This window comes from Vombatus ursinus, unplaced genomic scaffold (assembly GCF_900497805.2).
Source record: "Vombatus ursinus unplaced genomic scaffold, bare-nosed wombat genome assembly UNPS02014822.1, whole genome shotgun sequence".
NCBI classification, from domain to species: domain Eukaryota; kingdom Metazoa; phylum Chordata; class Mammalia; order Diprotodontia; family Vombatidae; genus Vombatus; species Vombatus ursinus.
The window spans coordinates 4304661-4320698 of record NW_020954600.1 but is presented as its reverse complement, the minus strand read 5'-3'; the positions used below and the strand labels follow the sequence as shown (position 1 = coordinate 4320698).

Sequence of the window (16038 nt, the reverse complement as noted above, 5' to 3'; positions counted from 1 at the left end):
CTTCCTTCCTTCCTTTCTTCCTTTTTTCCTTTCTTCCTTCCTTTCTTCCTTTTTTCCTTTCTTTCTTCCTTCCTTCCTTTCTGTGTCTCCTCAGGTGGTCGTGGTGAATGGCTGTGCCTCCCTCTTCTCTGCCTTGGCCACAGTCCTGTGTGATCCAGGGGGTAAGTGAGCTTTCCTGAGCCATGGGGTGCTGAGATGTGGGTTGTGATGTGACCAAGAGTAAGCAACAGTGCCTCAGGCACCAGACTTAAAGGAGTCATCTTCACATCAAGTATGGGAGCATTACTTTTCCTTTTTTCTGATATCTTCTCTGAATATTGGGCCATTAGATCACAGAGTTAGATCTGGAAGGGAATTTAGTGAGTATCTAATCCAGGAATCCTTAATCTAGTATGTATAGATACCTCCCACTTCCCAACCAAGGGGTCTGTGGACAGATTTTAGAGGGCCCATGACTTGGATAGGAAAAAAAATTACGTCTTTATTTTCACTTACTTCTAACTGAAATTTAGCGTTTCTTTCAATTATGAATGTGGCAGTATTCCAAGAAGGGTTCTGAATAGGCTTCACCACACTCTCAGAAGGATTTGGGATACAATAAAGGTTAAGAACCCCTTATTTAGTTGAACCTCCTTGATTTTTAGAGAAGGAAACTGAAGCTCACAGTGACTTGCTCAAGTTCACACAGGTAGTTGGTAAAAGAGTTGGGATCTGAACCTAAGTCTTTTGACTCCAAATTCAGTCTTTTTTTCATGGTATCATATTGGTATCATGAGATGCAAAGGGAAATGGCATTGAAATCAGAAACACCTGGTTTTAAATCCTGGTTTTGATACTTAACTATCTCTATAATGTTGTGCAATTGATTTCCTCTCCCTAAACCTTAGTTTCCTCATCTGTAAAATGGGCATGGTAATGTTTCCATTGCCTACCTCCCAGGGTTATTGCGAGGAAAGCAATCTCCTGTGTGCGTACACACACATGTGCATACCTATATGTATGCACACACATGTATATATGTGTACATGTATATATACACATGTATGTGTATATGTGTATGCATGTATGTGCATGCATCTACATATCTGTTAATGCTATTGGTTAGCAATGGGCAGGGATTATCCTTTCAGTGGGAGAAATTGAATTCCTAGAAATGTAGTGATTTAGGGCAGGGGTCCCTAGTCTTTCTCTTTTGGCTTTCCTAGAAGTCTGATGATTGTGATCAGTAGTCCTGACAGTGAATTTGCTAGGGGCAAAGTGGGGAGCAGGAATTGGGGGTGGGGGGAGGCTGCTTGCTGTGAATGTAGCCCAATGATCCTCTTAGAGGGGGTTTTGGCAGGAGCCCCCTGTTACGGATGTCAGTCAGGTAGGATACCAAGTTTTATTGATTGATTGGCTTAGGATGAAGCTAAAGGTCCTGTAGAACTTAGTACTTATACCATCCTCTGCATTCCCATTCTGGGCTTTATCTCCTTTCCAACAGAGTAACCATGTAAGAGGGACAGCTAGGTGGTACAGTGGTCAGAGTGCTGGCCCTGGTGTCAGGAGGACTTGAGTTTAAATCCAGCCTCAGACACTTACTAGCTATGCGACCTTGGGTAAGTCACTTAACCCTGTTTGCCTCAGTTTCCCCTCCTGTAAAATGAACTGGGGAAGGAAATGGCAAATCACTCTAGCATCTCTGCTAAGAAAACCTCAACTGGGGTCATGAAGAGTCAGACATGACTAATCAATAAAGCAAGAACAGTAAACCACGAAAGCTTCCTCTGATCTGTGGAGGGACATTATAGTGAGGCATTGAAGAGAGTATTTGTTTTTAGAGTCAGGAGTCCTGGGTACAAATCCTGGATCTGCCACTTACTACCTGCCTGACCTTGGACAAGACATCTCTCTGGGCCTGTTTCCTCACCAGTAAAAAGATGAGTTCCAACTAGTTGACTGAGGTCCTTTCTAGCTCCCCATTTATGATCCTATAATCTTATCACTGCTTTTCACAGTGAAATGTTATTGTTGTATGTTGAAAAGTATCGATGGATTTTTTTTCTTCTTCTTCACTTAATAATATTTTATTTTTCCCAATTACATGTAAAGATAGTTTTCAACATTTGTTTTTGTAAGATTTTGAGTTCCAAATTTTTTTCCCTTCCTCTTCCTCAAGACAGCAGCAATCTGATATAGGTTATACTTGTACAATCATGTTAAACATATTTCCACGTAGTCATGTTGTGAAAGAAGAATCAGAACAAAAGGGAAAAACCACAAGAAAGAAAAAACAAAAAACAATATGAAAATAGTATGCTTTGATTTGCATTCAGACTCCATAGTTCTTTCTCTGGATGTGGATAGCGTTCTCCGCTCAATGGATTTCTGATGTCAGAGGAGACCATAGGGGAGCTGGGAGCATGATGGTTCAAAGTCAAAATGGTAGATGTGGTCCTGGGGAATGAATGGCAAGAAGGATCACAAGAACAAGAAAAGAAATATGACACTCCAGTTCCCACTAGGGTGGGAAAAAAGAAGAAGAAAACAAAAGGACCAGATACTGCCAGTAAATTGCTATTTGGTAACAAACATCTCACACCCAATTCAGGCTAAAATGATTGAAATTAGAGAAAACTGAAAATTATCCTCTCATGGAAGAAGAATTCATCAGAAGTCAAGAAAAATGAAACCATTGGAAGAAAAGCAAGAGAAGGAACGATCAAAGGTTGATAGTCTGAGGGGGACCCCAGTGTCTGTAGGGATCTTAGAGGAGATCTTTGATGATAATCTCACCATTGTGTCAACCTTTGTGGGATCAGAGCATTAGATCAGCTTTCTGTCATTTGTAGACAAGGATCTCCTAGAACCGGGATAGTCTGTCCTTAACCATAAGATTCATGCTGTGATAGGAGTTCTGACGGATGACACAAATCCCCTTGTTATGATGACGAAAGTAGAGATGGCTCCACAGGAAGCATATGCTAATGGATTGGATAACTGGGTTTGAGAAATTAAGGAATCTTTGGAGCTTCTCCTCACTCATTCTGAGTATTAGGAGCAGATGGGTATTAAACCTCTTAAGGTGTCATTCTGTATGGCCTGTTTGGCCCAGGTAAAACCTTGTGAGTCAAAACTATAGTAGCCTTCCTTCGAGTTGTTGATTCTGAGCTAATGCAGAAGTATGTAGGAGATGGAACCAAACTCATTTGAGAATTGTTCTGCATTAGTTGAGGAACATGCTCCAATAGTTTTCCTCGATAAAATCCATGCCTTTGGGACCAAAAGGGATGATTCAAATTTAGACGGAGAAAGAAATTCAGTGAACAGTGCTGGAATTGTCGAAGTAGTTGGATAGGTTTGACTCTAGGGGAGACATGAAAGTGATCATGGCCACAGACTGAATAGAAGCTTTGGATCAAGCACTAAACAGACCAGGATATCCTGACCAGAAGATCCAGTTCCCTCTGCCAGATGGAAAGACCAAGAAGTGCATCTTTCAGATTCATACAAGCGGTATGGCTTTGGCAGATGATGTAACTTTAGATGATTTGATCGTGGCTAAAGATGAATTGTCTGGAGCAGATATCAAGGCAGTTTGTATAGAAGCCGGTCTGATGGCCCTAAGAGAATGTAGAATGAAAGTAACAAGTGAAGACTTCAAAAAAATCTAAAGAAATGTACTTTAGAAGAAATAAGAAGACACCCCAGAGGGACTATCTCTAAATGAGATTTAAATATGTATTACTAAATTTATATATTATATGATTATGATATATAATCATAAATTATTTAATTAATTGTTAATCAATTTTTATATATTATTCAGATATGATGTGTGAGGTACCCATGGAACTGTGCTAGTCTTTTGTTCACTGTGTTATACTGTATTCCACAATAAAACATTCTCTTTCAGAAGGAAAAAAAAAGGGTCAATGCCAACATTTCTCTAGTTCTGCTCAAATTCCCCTGGGTCAGGATTACCTTTATAGAATCATTGGTTTAGAGCTGGAAGGGACTTTAGAGGTGATTAAATCTAACCTCATCATTTCATTTTTCAAAATGAAACATATTTTAAACATATTAATATTTTTTAAATGTATTAATATTTTTGTATTAACAAAAATTTTCTCTTCCTCCCCACCTCCTCTTCCAGTTGAAAAAAGAAAAGTGAAATCCTTTAACAAATATGAATAGTCAAGCAAAACTCCTCATGTTCAGATGTAAAATCTCAACACTTCACTCTTTCTCAACCCTGATATCCAGTCTGTTGCCAAGGCTTGTAATACAAGCTGGGATTTGAACCCAGAATCTCTGACTCCACTGTGCCACACCACTTTCAAGGACCTCCAGAGTCTCAGCTTTGGGACTAGAGTGTTGGGAGGAAAACTCTCTCTTTTTTTTTTTTAAGTGAGGCAGTTGTTAAGTGACTTGCTTAGGGTCACACAGCTAGTGTCATGTCTCTCAGACGGGATTTGAACTCATGTCCTTCTGACTTCAAGGCCAGAGCTCTATCCACTGCATTACCTAGTTGCCCCTGCAAAAAGCAAAGCAAAACAAAACAAAACAAAACCAAAAACCAAAAAACAAAAAACTCTTACTAAATATTCCTGAAAGACGAGATGGTTGGGATGGGCCAGGAGGTGGAGGGTGGGGATGTGGTAATGAAAGCTGACTGGGATGGTTGCAGGGAATCTCATTAGAATGACAGCCTCTTCTGCTCTTTGCTTTCAGAGGCTTTTCTGATCCCCAGCCCTTATTATGGGGCCATCACTCAACACGTATATCTCTATGGGAATGTTCGACTGGTCTATGCCCACCTGGATAGCAGGGTAAGAGATGCCAGGACTCCCAGATGGGAACTGAACTTTGTGGTTGGACCACAAGGAGAAAAGGATATTTTCTGAATTTTGAAATCTGCACTAAGGTGGAGAAGACAATTCACTTGAAGTACCCAGGATTAGAGATGAAAGGGAAGTGAAGTCACTTATCATCTCCAGGATAGCTCAGGGCTAATCCCAGGTGATTGGTTAGGATTCTCAGTGTCCCTCAAGCTCTATCCTCTGGAGAATAAATGGAATGCCAAGGTCTTGTCCTCAGGGAGCTTACAGTCTAATGGCAAGGTGGGGAGGGCAAGACACACACTTGTATGAAGATTCACCACGCACAGACATGTATGTGAAGGGTAGTTCCTCCAATCAATCAATAAGAATTTACTAAGCACCTCGTATTTGCCAGGCTTTGTGCTAGACACTGGGGCTATAAAGACAAAAGGGAAACATTGCCTCCAAGGGGCTTATTGTCTATCAGGTGACAACATGGACATAATATAATACTATTTAAAAAATGATAGCTAGCATTTTTATAGTGCTAACTATGTGCCAGGCATCAGATTAAGCACTTTACAAATAACATCTCATTTGATTCTCATTGGATCCCATCCTACCTGGGAGGTAGGTGCTATTATGATCCCCATGAAGAAATTGAGGCAGACAGAGGTTAAATGTTGTAAGTATTTATAAAGTATATGTAAAATATGTATATAAAGGATTTTTCAGAGGCCGCCACTGGCAGCTGTGGCAATTGGGAAAGGCCTCATGCAGAAGATGGCACCTGGGCTGAGTCTTGAAAGAGACTGGGGATTCTAAGAGGTAGGGGTAAGGAAAGAGTGCATTCCAGGGGAATAACTAATGCAAAGGCAAGGAGACCAGAAACGGAGGCTGTGTATGAGGGAGAAATAAGAAAGCCAGCTTGCCTGGACTGTAGGGAATGTGAAGGAGAATAATGTGCAATAAGTCTGGAAAGATAGATTGGGGCCAGGTTATGAAGGGTTTTAATTGCCAAAGAGAGAACATTATTTGCAATCCTAGAGGTGATAGGGAGCCATAGAAATAAGGGGAGGGAGGGAGGAGGGAAGGACTTAGTATTCGGGGTCTTGTCAGCCAATGAGATTTAGCACAAGTGATTTGAAAGGTCCTTCTAGGTCACTGGGATGGACTGCCGCCCCTTCCAACTCACGGTCAAGAAGCTGGAGATAGCCCTTCTGGGAGCCAAGTCTGAGGTATGTGGATGTCAGCCCCAAACTAGTGATAACCCCAGTTGTCAAGGCTGATGCCTTCCCAGGCTTTGAAGTCTGTGGGATCCCTTGGGATGTGGGGGCATGGCAAGAAGTAGGTAGCTCTTCTGAGTAGGAAATGACCACATAAGGATTTATCTTCTCCTACAGATTGCTATGGACAAGTCACTTCCCTGCCCCAAATCTCAATTTCCTTATCTATATAATGAAGGTATTCTGTCTTCAGAGAGGAAAATATCTCTAGCATTTACAGGCATTTTATGATTTGCAAAGCACATTACTTATGTTACCTCATTTGATTCTCATGATAATCCTGATAGAAAGGGCAATATTATCTTTATTATGCAAATAAGGAAACATGGGGAGGGAGGGAGGAGGGAAGGACTTAGTGTTTGGGGTCTTGTCAGCCAATGAGGGTATAGATGTCACCCTTGTCAGCTGATTGAGGAGGACTACACATCTGAGGGAGTTTCTGAGGCAGGATCTGAAAAGAGGTCTTCTATATTCAAGGCCATTACTATCTACTGCACCCCCAGCCATCTCTGATTTCTGAAGGTCTTTCCAGCTCTAACAGTTTACATAATTCAGCCACACTGTCTCGGGTCATGATTCTTGTTATGGGTGGTGGTGGTGGTGGATGGAGGTAAGTTAGGTGCTTCCTGATCCATCCCCTCTATCCACACTACTCATGTTGTTTCAGGGAATTAATGTCAAAGGCCTCATTCTCATCAACCCCCAAAACCCTCTGGGTGACATCTACTCTCAGGAACGGCTGCAGGAGTACCTGGAGTTTGCAAAGAGGTGTGGTCTCACCCCTCCCTGCCCTGCCCCCACTTATACTTGGCTGAAAATAGGAAGCCTTCCCTCCAGTGTTGGCCATTTGTATATGTGTTGGTGGGAAAGGATAGAGCCCCTTTCCTTCTGAAATATGGATTCCATCTACTGGTTGTAGGTTGGAGATGAGGGATTTGGGGCAGAGTAGGGCAGAGGGCAGTCAACCCCACCCCAGCCAAGGTTGGAAAGAGAGCAGTGGCCACTCATTGAGATATTATTTTGTGGATGTTGGGATAGACCATGCTGCTCCTGGTGACATAGATGTCACCCTCTGTCACCAGGCCTATGGTAGAGCCCCAGGGGCCTTTTACTGTCTCTCCTTTCCTCCGACCCAGGCACGAGCTTCATGTGATAATGGATGAGGTGTACATGTTGTCAGTTTTTGACGAGTCTGCCGTGTTCCAAAGTGTCCTGGGCATGGACAGGTGAGGGCTGGGGCACATTCCCCACATTCCCCACATTCCCCGGTTAGAGCATGTCACCCTGGGGTATGGCCCAATGTGGGAGTGAGTACTCTATCATCTGAGAACCTCTGCATACGGCCCAGCTTCATGTGTCCTGCACAGCCTGCACTCTGAGACTTCCTTCTCCTGAGTGATGGCTTCCAGTGAAAACCAACAGGGGTCCTGAGTTCTGACTGCCTTCATTCTGAGAGGTAGCATGGTGTTGTGGAAAGAAGGCTGTGCCTGGAGTCGGAGGACCTGGGTTCAAATTCCACCTCTGAGGCTTGCTACCTCTGTGACCTTGGACAAGTCATGTAATAACTTCTCTCAGCCTCAGTTTCTTCATTTGTTTCTTCATCGCTCTCATGAGCATATACACTCTGTAAATCCTGATGTTCTGTATCATGCCAGCTGTCATCCTTAATTCATTGGTTCTTTGAAATGACTCTGTGACATAATGTTGGGAAATTAAAATTCTTATTTCTCAGATAAGGAAGCTGTGGCTCAGAGAGATGTACTGCTTTACCTTTGGTCATACAGCTGGCAAACATTGGAGCTATGGGTTTGACCTGGGGTCTCCTGTTTCTGAAAAGCCACGGCACTGGGCAGCATAAATAAGGAAAACTGACAAGAAGAAATTAAACGATTTATTCAGAGCTCTATGGGAAGTCAATGGCAGTCAGAGCTAGACCCCAAATTCATTCATTCATTCATTGAGTACTGAGGGTCATGTGCTTTTTCTACTGGATTATATTGTATCTTCTATTCCTTTGTGCATATCCTTACTACAGGCTTCCTGATCCCCAGAGGACCCATGTGATATGGGGGACCAGCAAGGTGAGCCCCTCTATCAGACCAGACTCAGGAGTATTGAAGTGAAGAAAAGAATGAATTTTCCTCTGGGAGTTGGGGAAGAGTTGGCCACCATTCAGAGTGTCTTTTCTACAGGACTTTGGGATCTCAGGCTTTCGCTTTGGCACCCTCTACACAGAAAACCAGGATGTAGCCAATGCTGTGGCCTCCCTCGGTTGTCTGCACGGCATCTGTGGCACTGTCCAGTACCAGGTGGCACAGCTGCTTCGGGATCGAGGTGACACAGCTGAGCTTTCTACCTGAAGCTGGGGGTCTTATACTCAAAAAAGAGGGAGTGGTGTGGAAAACTGTAGACAGTAGGATTTACCTATCTTCCCCACTGTGATGGGCCTTGGAAGTTGGTAGGGAGAAGTTTCTACTGTTAAAATCGATGGGGTGATGCTTTCATAGGAGAATTGGTGGGGTGGTTCAATTTCTCTTTGGGGTTCCCTTCCACCTGAGCAGACTGGATCAACCAGGTATACCTATCTGAAAACCATGCCCGGCTCAGGGCTGCCTATGCCTACATCACAGAGGAGCTGGAGACCCTCAACATCCCCTTCCTCAGGACCAAAGCTGGTTTCTTTGTCTGGATAGACTTGAGAAAGGTAAGGACAGTTGTGGGTTGGGGTCAATTCTGGATAGATAAAAGAATGATTTGTTCATTGGTTGAACAAGCATTTATGTGCCTGGCACTGACCTAGGTGCTGGGGACCTAGAGACGATAATGAAATAGACCTTGCCTTCAGGGAGCTTATATTCTATAGTTGGGGAGGGGAGGAAGATTCAAAATTCAAATACATAAATAAATGCAAGAAATATAGAAAATAATTAGAAAATAATTTTGGATAGGGGAGAAAACTAGCAACTACTGTAGGGGGAGATCAGGAAGTTTCTTGTAATGAACAGGGTGCTTGGAAAAGTCATCTGGATCCAGATTGTGAAGGATTGTAAATGTCAAAAAGAGGAGTGTTATCCTAGGGGCAATAGGGAGCCACTAAATCTTCTTGAGCAAGAGAGTACTGGATGTAGAACTGAGAAGGACATAGCCCGAAGTCAGCTTGGCAGCTGTGTGGAGGATGGTTTTCAGAGGGGAGAGATTCGAGGTCGGGAGACCATAGGGTTTGTGGGAGAAGCTGCCTGAGAGCTTCTCTCTGTAAATCTCCTAACTTGCTCCTAGTACCTGTGCTCGGACACCTTTGAGGAGGAGTTCTCCTTGTGGCGCCGTTTCCTACATCACAAGGTACTCCTGTCCTGTGGAAAGGCCTTTGAGTGCAAGGAACCTGGCTGGTTCCGCCTCGTCTTCTCGGACAAGATCCACAGGCTGCGGCTGGGTGAGAGAGATTCACCCTTTTCCTGGGCCTTAAGCCCTGTCTGCTCTTCTTTCCACCAGCCTGCTGAGCTCTGGATCCCTAAAATTGTCTCCACCTCCCAGGCCATCTCTTTTCTTCCTCTCTCTTCCTTTTGATCTTCTGGGTCTTGCCATTTGCTCTATGGCTCCTCCCTTAGGACTTCCCAGCCTTTTCATCCACCCCGAAGCTGAATCCGCCTCTATTTGTTATTTCCCCCAGTTAGAGTGTGAGGGACTTGACAGCAGGGGATGTTACTTTCCTATTTTTACTTGTGGCACATAGTGAGCACTTAATAAATGTTTCCTTCCTTCTTTCCTTCTCTCTTTCCTTCTTCCTTTCTTTCTTTCCTTCCTTCATTCTTCCTTTTTCTTTCTTTCTTTCTTTCTTTCTTTTCCTTCCTTCCTTCCTTCCTTCCTTCCTTTCTCTTTTTCTTCCTCTTCCTTCCTCTTCTTTCCTTCCTTATTGTTATTCCTTCTGTCCTTTTTTCCTTCCTTCCTTTTTTCCTTCTTTTCCATTCTTCTGTCCTTTTCCTTCATTTCTTCTACCTTTCTCCCTTCCTCCTTTCCTTCCTGTCTCTCTTCCCTTTTATTTGTATTTCTAGTGCTTAGCATAAAGTAATTGCCTAATAATTCTTTCATCCATCCACCCATCCATTAATCTATTCATTCAATGATTCAATTTTCCCCTTTGACTCAGTTTGACTAACCCTTCCCACATACTTTTCTGTGTGCAAGCCCCTTTTCACAGAACTGGGAATATAAAGACAAAGTTCATTAAACAAGCATTTATTAGGCTCCTGTTGTATGCCAGGCACTGTGACAGGAGCTGCTGATACAAAACAAGAATGAGGCAGGTCCTGCCCTTAAGGAGCTTCTTGCCTGCTAAGGGGCTCAGTCAATCAATCCAAATTTGTTAAGTTCCTGCTGTGTACATGGCAGGTGGGAGTTCTCAGAGAGTGTACATTCTATCAGACTGGGGCATAAATAGCTAAAATACAAGCTCATGTGATGGGGCCAAGAGGAGATCCAGAAACAAATAGTGTAGAGAAGCTTGAGAATGGGGAGAGCGCTCTTAGCAGAGGGTAACTGTGAAGGCTTCATGGAGAAGGCGGCCCCAAAGCTGAGCCTAATGGGAAGAGGACTCCATCAGGAGGACTTTCCCTGTGACTGCTCTAGCTCCTTTTAGAAAACCAGGCCCCTCAAGTTTTCTTACCCCTCCTGCCCAATGCCCACTGGCACCTCCATGCTGATTGATCCTTCCTTTCCATCCTCAGGCATGCAGCGGATCCAAGAGGTGCTTGAGAAGGAGCCCCAGGGGGCCAAGACCCTTTCCCCCTGCCAGTCCCTGGAGAAGAGCAGTCAATCAAGGTGAGGTGGCCTCTGACTCAGAGCCCACGGAGCTGGGTGCTGAGTGCGGGCTGGAAACAAGACTCTCTCACCTGTCTGACTGGCCACAGAAGAGCAAGCCTAACAGGCCAGAGGGAAGCCTGGGATGGCCTGGCCCCAGGAGAGAGATCACACTTTGGACTGCTGGGCGCCTCTCTCTGCCATGGATGATACTCTTCTGTTTCTCCTTCTGCCCAAGCAGAACGGACAAAGCCGGCCTCTGCTCCTTTCCCTGGGAGTCCTCAACCCCTTCTTGAAGCATCAAAGTGAAATAAAGGCCTTCTCTTCTTGTTTTCTCTGTTGTTCAGTCAGTAAGCTGCCTGCTCTGAGCTGGGCCCCATGCCAGGTGCTTAGGTACGGAGACAAAACAAAAGAAGCCCTGCTCTCGTTTAGATTCTATTGGGCAGACAAGCTGTACACATACCAGTATTGGGATTGGAACCGGACCACTGATTTTACTGGCATAGGAAGCCCGGGTGAGGAACTCCCTCTGCCTTTGCAGGCCAGAGCTTTCTCTGCAACTCATAATCTTAAAGAGTCACCCAGAGCACTTCGAGGCAAAGAACTTGTCCAGGTTCACAGCCAGTATCTGCACTTGGACCCTCTGTTCCTGGCTCTGAGACCAGCTTTCAAATACATTTTTTATTGATGTCTTTTGTTTTTACATCACCTAAATTCTCCCCTGTATCCCTCCTTCTCTGTCCCACCCTCAGCCATCCTATCCATCAAAAAATTTGAGATCATCTTTCTATCCACTAAGATAGATTTCCTCTCTGTCTATTCCAGCAGACAAAGCCTTTGAAATTTTTGAAAATAAAATATAAGTATACACATATTGGGTCATGTAAATATAAAGATAGCTTGGCTCATGTGTGGCATGGATAGATATCTGATCTGGGATCTGGCCCACCCCTCTCCAAAGAAAACTGTAATTTCCACCTTTGTGGGATGCAGGAGGAAGGCAGTGGTGGGACCTTGATCCTTTCCTTACTGATCTCTAGGAGGAGTATTGTGCTAGAATTATATCTATCCACCATATTTCAAAAATTGTCCGTCTCAAGGTACAATACTTTGGTAGGGTCTAAGATAAACACTACTTTCTCTGATAGCACTCAAGGGGAAAGTAATACTCATCTTATTCTCTCCAGCTTGGCTCCTTTCCATTAAACACTGGTTACTCAAAAGACCATCATGTGTTTCTTTATCAAAATGAACAGTAAACAGAAATTGGGGAAATTATACAGATCAAAAGAATGGGGATGAGGTTTCACTTTCCAAGGAAAGAAAATGGTCTTACCTAGGCAAATTCTCTCTTAGCATTCTCCAGGGTTTTTAGATACTGAAAGACAAGGGACTTGTTGGGTGGGTTTCTCACATGTTTTTGACTCCAGAAAGGAATACTCTCTGTCATTGAAAAGCATAAGCTTGCCTTTCTCAACTGTCTCAAAGTCCTCCAAGCATATCTTCCAAGATCCCTGTTCTGCCCTTGGCAGTCCGAAGTCGAGGCTCAGGGTTGTCTCAGCCTTTCAGGAGTCCACGTTGCCTTAGAGGAACCACATTGTAAGTAGAATGACAAAGCTGTCATTCAGGGTGCGGTCCAACCTGAGTGGGTGGAGATTTTGCATTTGAAATAAATGCAAGGTAGTTACTTTAATAGTTGTGTGGATTAGGAAAGGCTCCATATAGAAGCTGTGCTGGATTTGCTTCCTCAAGGAAGCCAGGGTTTCTGTGAATCTGAGGGGCGTCAGAGGCCTTATTTCTGTATTTCACAAAAACTGGTCAGGTTTGCAAAGCATTTTATAAATGTTGGCTCATTTGAGCTGTAGCATTATTTCCATTTTATAACACTCAGAGAGGGTGTAAGATTCGCCCCTGGTCACAGGAGGAGTCAGAGGAGGGATGTGAACTCAGGTTTTACCAACTTCAAGGCTTTCCTGTTTTGCATCATCCCCTGATAGGACTTCAGGATGTCCACATTTTACAGATGGGGAAAATGAAGCTGACGGTTGTGTCTCAGCTGTGGTCACACAGCTAGTGTCTCAGATGAAGGCTTTTAGTAAAGATGATCTCATCTGTTACTGCCAATCCCCTTCGATAGCAGTACTGTAAGTATTATCATTCAAATATCCAGAATCACTCTCCTCCCAAAACCAAGTTGAGGAGGCAGAAAAGGGCCCTTTTTCTTCTTTCCTTCCTCTCCCATTTGACCTTCTGCCAACTCCCTTTCTCTATCTTTTGGGGTGCATTGCCCTGATTCCCTTGGGCAAGTCTTAGCTTCTTGGCCTTGATCCCCTCATCTGAAAAACGAAGGAGCTGAACTAGATGATCTCTGATATCTTTCGACTGCAACCTTAAGATCCCATTTTACAGATGAGGAAACTGAGTTTCAGAAGGGGCACGGTGCCTTGTCCGAGGTCACAAAGAGAGTAAGTAGCAGATTGGAACCCAATGCTCCTGAGTCCCAGGTACCCAGATTTCAGTCCTGTGATGACCCCTCCGTTCGAACTAGAACCCTAACCCTATCCCTGGGGTGTACAGAAGACCGGCCAAAGAAGTCACTGACGCGCTTGCTTGCTCAGGCGACAGACACCGCTTGTTTCCGCGCTTGCGCAGGTCGTTCTTTCCAGGGTTTGCTTCGTACAGTGGGTTGCATGACCTCTAGGAGCGGGCAGACTTCGCTTTTCGTCCGGCGGAGCCCGCGCTGGCACCTCCGGGCCGCCAGAGGGAGGCCGCCCGCCCAGGCCACCGGCGCCACTCGGGCTTTGCTCCCGCATGCGCAGTTCACCGCGCGCAGCCTGTCAGTGTCAGGGGGCTGGGCCGGCCTCCGAGTGTGTCTATTGCTGTCGACCTCCCTTCCTCACCCGGCCCGGAACTGGAGGCGACCCCGGCCCGAAGCCCCCCATCGTCGGCCTCTCGTCCCTGATGTGGGCATGAGGCGGTGACGGAGCCCGGGGGGCGCCGCGCGGGGCCTGAGGCGCAGGTGAGGCCGGGGCTGGGGCATAGGCGGCGTGCCCCCCAAAATTGGGCGGTGGGGGATAGTGTGACCCCCGGGGGGAGGGAGGTCAGGGGTGATGTGCTCACCCGGAATTGGAGGATGGGGGGCAGTGCGACCCCTTTAGGGGAGAGGGAAGTCAGGGGTGATGTGCTCCCCCTGGAATGGGGGGTGGGGGACAGTGTGACTCCCCCAATGGGGGAGGGAGGTCAGGGGTGATGTGGTTCCCCCCGGAATGGGGGGTGGGGGACAGTGTGACTCCCCCAATGGGGGAGGGAGGTCAGGGGTGATGTTCTCCCCCTGGAATTGGGGGTGGGTATGATAGTGTGACCCACCACAGTGGGGGAAGGGGTAGGGGGTGATGTGCCCTGCCAGGAGAATGGAGGAGTGTCATGGAATAGCCCCCCATTCCCATGCCCACCACCAGCAGAATGGTGGGAAGAGCTATCATTTGTTCCTACACCTCAGCCAACTGGGGGAATCAGGTCAATGTACCCCAAAAGATAGAGAAAGGGAGTTGGCAGAAGGTCAAATGGGAGAGGAAGGAAAGAAAAAAAGGGCCCTTTTCTGCCTCCTCAACTTGGTTTTGGGAGGAGAGTGATTCTGGATATTTGGAAAAACATACATCCCTCTTCTTTAAAATGCAAACATTCAGAATTTGTTAACTTTCTCAAACGTTTCCATTTGTGTCCCCTTTGCTCTCCCTCTTCTCATGGTCTTCCATTCCTCTTTCTCGTTGGCTTTTCCCAAATTTGTTTCCTTTGATCTCATCCTCCTCTTTCCCTAAACTCTTAACCTGCCACAGGGATTTAGTAAGATTTCCTTCTCAGCCACAGTCACACTCCCACTTTGACCTTTTCCTTCCTGCCACCCTGGCAGGATTCCAGGTAGCTTGTGCCCCTCCCAACTTAATGCTTGTTTCATCTTGCACTTAGTGTAGGGCCTGGCACATAGTAGGCAGGCAACATGCCAAACAGAAGACCTATTTGATCCTGGAGGTAATACGGAATCATTGGAGTTTATTGAGTAAGGTTGTGGTCTAGGCAGACGTACCCTTTAGGAAAAATACTTTGACAGCTATCTAGAGGTGACCAAGGCCTGAACTAGGTAAGGGGCTGTGTGAGTGGAGAAAAGAGTATATACGTGAGAGATGCTGTGAAGACAGAAACAGCAAGATTTGGCAACAGGTTGGGTTATGTGGAGTCATCAAGGATGACACTGAGATAGGGAACATAGGTAACGGGGAAGATAAGATGGTAGCACTCTGGCGAAATTTGGAAGACAGAAGGGTTTGTGGGGAGGGGTGGTGAATGACTTTCTCTTTTGGTCATGTTGAGTTTGAGATGCCTGCAGGACATCCAGTTGGAGAGGTCCAAAAAGCAATTGGTGATGTGGGACTTCAGCTTAGGAGAGAGACTATTATCCCTTGAGACTTCGGGAAAATAATTTCATTTCTCTGACTCTCAGTTACTTCATCTGGAAAAAGGTGATTGGATTAGATGATTGCTGAAGACTTCCTGAAATCTCTGTGTCTGAGTTTTGAATTCTGAGTTTTGATGTTGGTTATAATCTCACTGGAGTGAGAGGGTTCCTGGTTTAATCATTGGAAGATCCTGAGTTCAGTTATTGTTATTATTATTATTATTATTATCATCATTATTATTTTGGCGAGGCAATGGTGTTAAGTGACTTGCCCAGGGTCACACAGCTAGTAAGTGTCAAGTGTCTGAGGTCGGATTTGAACTCAGGTTCTCCTGACTCCAGGGCCAGTGCTCTATCCATGGTGCCACCTAACTGCTCCTGAGTTCAGTTTTTAAAAACAATTTAACTAAGTGGTTATTATCTTGGGAATGTTATAGAGTTACAGAGTTATAGAGTCTAGTATTTTAAAGCCAAGACTTATATCATGCTGGATTTGTAGTCAGAACACTGAAATTTGAGTCCTGGCCTTGTTACCCAGTGATAGGAGGGGTGAATTAGACATTTACCTTCTGAGTCTAAGTGTTGTCTCCACTTAACAGGTACCGTTGTTACAATCAATAAGATTGTAACACACCAACCTCCTGCAGATTTGTTCTGAGAAAAGTATTTTGCAAACTATGGGGATAGAGATAAGGACTGAACC

The 16038-nt window shown here is 45.0% G+C and overlaps 2 protein-coding genes and 1 pseudogene across 2 annotated transcripts in view; all 3 read left to right on the top strand.

The window, feature by feature from the left end:
• Positions 1-11217, top strand: part of ACCS (1-aminocyclopropane-1-carboxylate synthase homolog (inactive)) — a 25906-nt gene extending 14689 nt beyond the window's left edge. Inside the window, 11 exon segments of the mRNA XM_027837894.1 lie at positions 95-161; positions 4714-4811; positions 5963-6040; positions 6756-6856; positions 7225-7314; positions 8124-8169; positions 8281-8422; positions 8650-8792; positions 9365-9518; positions 10810-10868; positions 10870-11217. Coding sequence (XP_027693695.1) covers positions 95-161; positions 4714-4811; positions 5963-6040; positions 6756-6856; positions 7225-7314; positions 8124-8169; positions 8281-8422; positions 8650-8792; positions 9365-9518; positions 10810-10868; positions 10870-11178 — 1287 coding nt within the window. The 3' untranslated portion in view covers positions 11179-11217.
• On the top strand, positions 2307-3716 carry LOC114024762 (annotated as a pseudogene).
• Positions 11218-13711: 2494 nt separating the features above from the next.
• EXT2 (exostosin glycosyltransferase 2) overlaps positions 13712-16038 on the top strand; it is a 195882-nt gene continuing 193555 nt past the window's right edge. The window contains exon 1 of the mRNA XM_027837793.1: positions 13712-13901. The gene's annotated coding sequence lies outside the window, so the exon portion shown is untranslated. The remainder of the gene's footprint in view (positions 13902-16038) is intronic.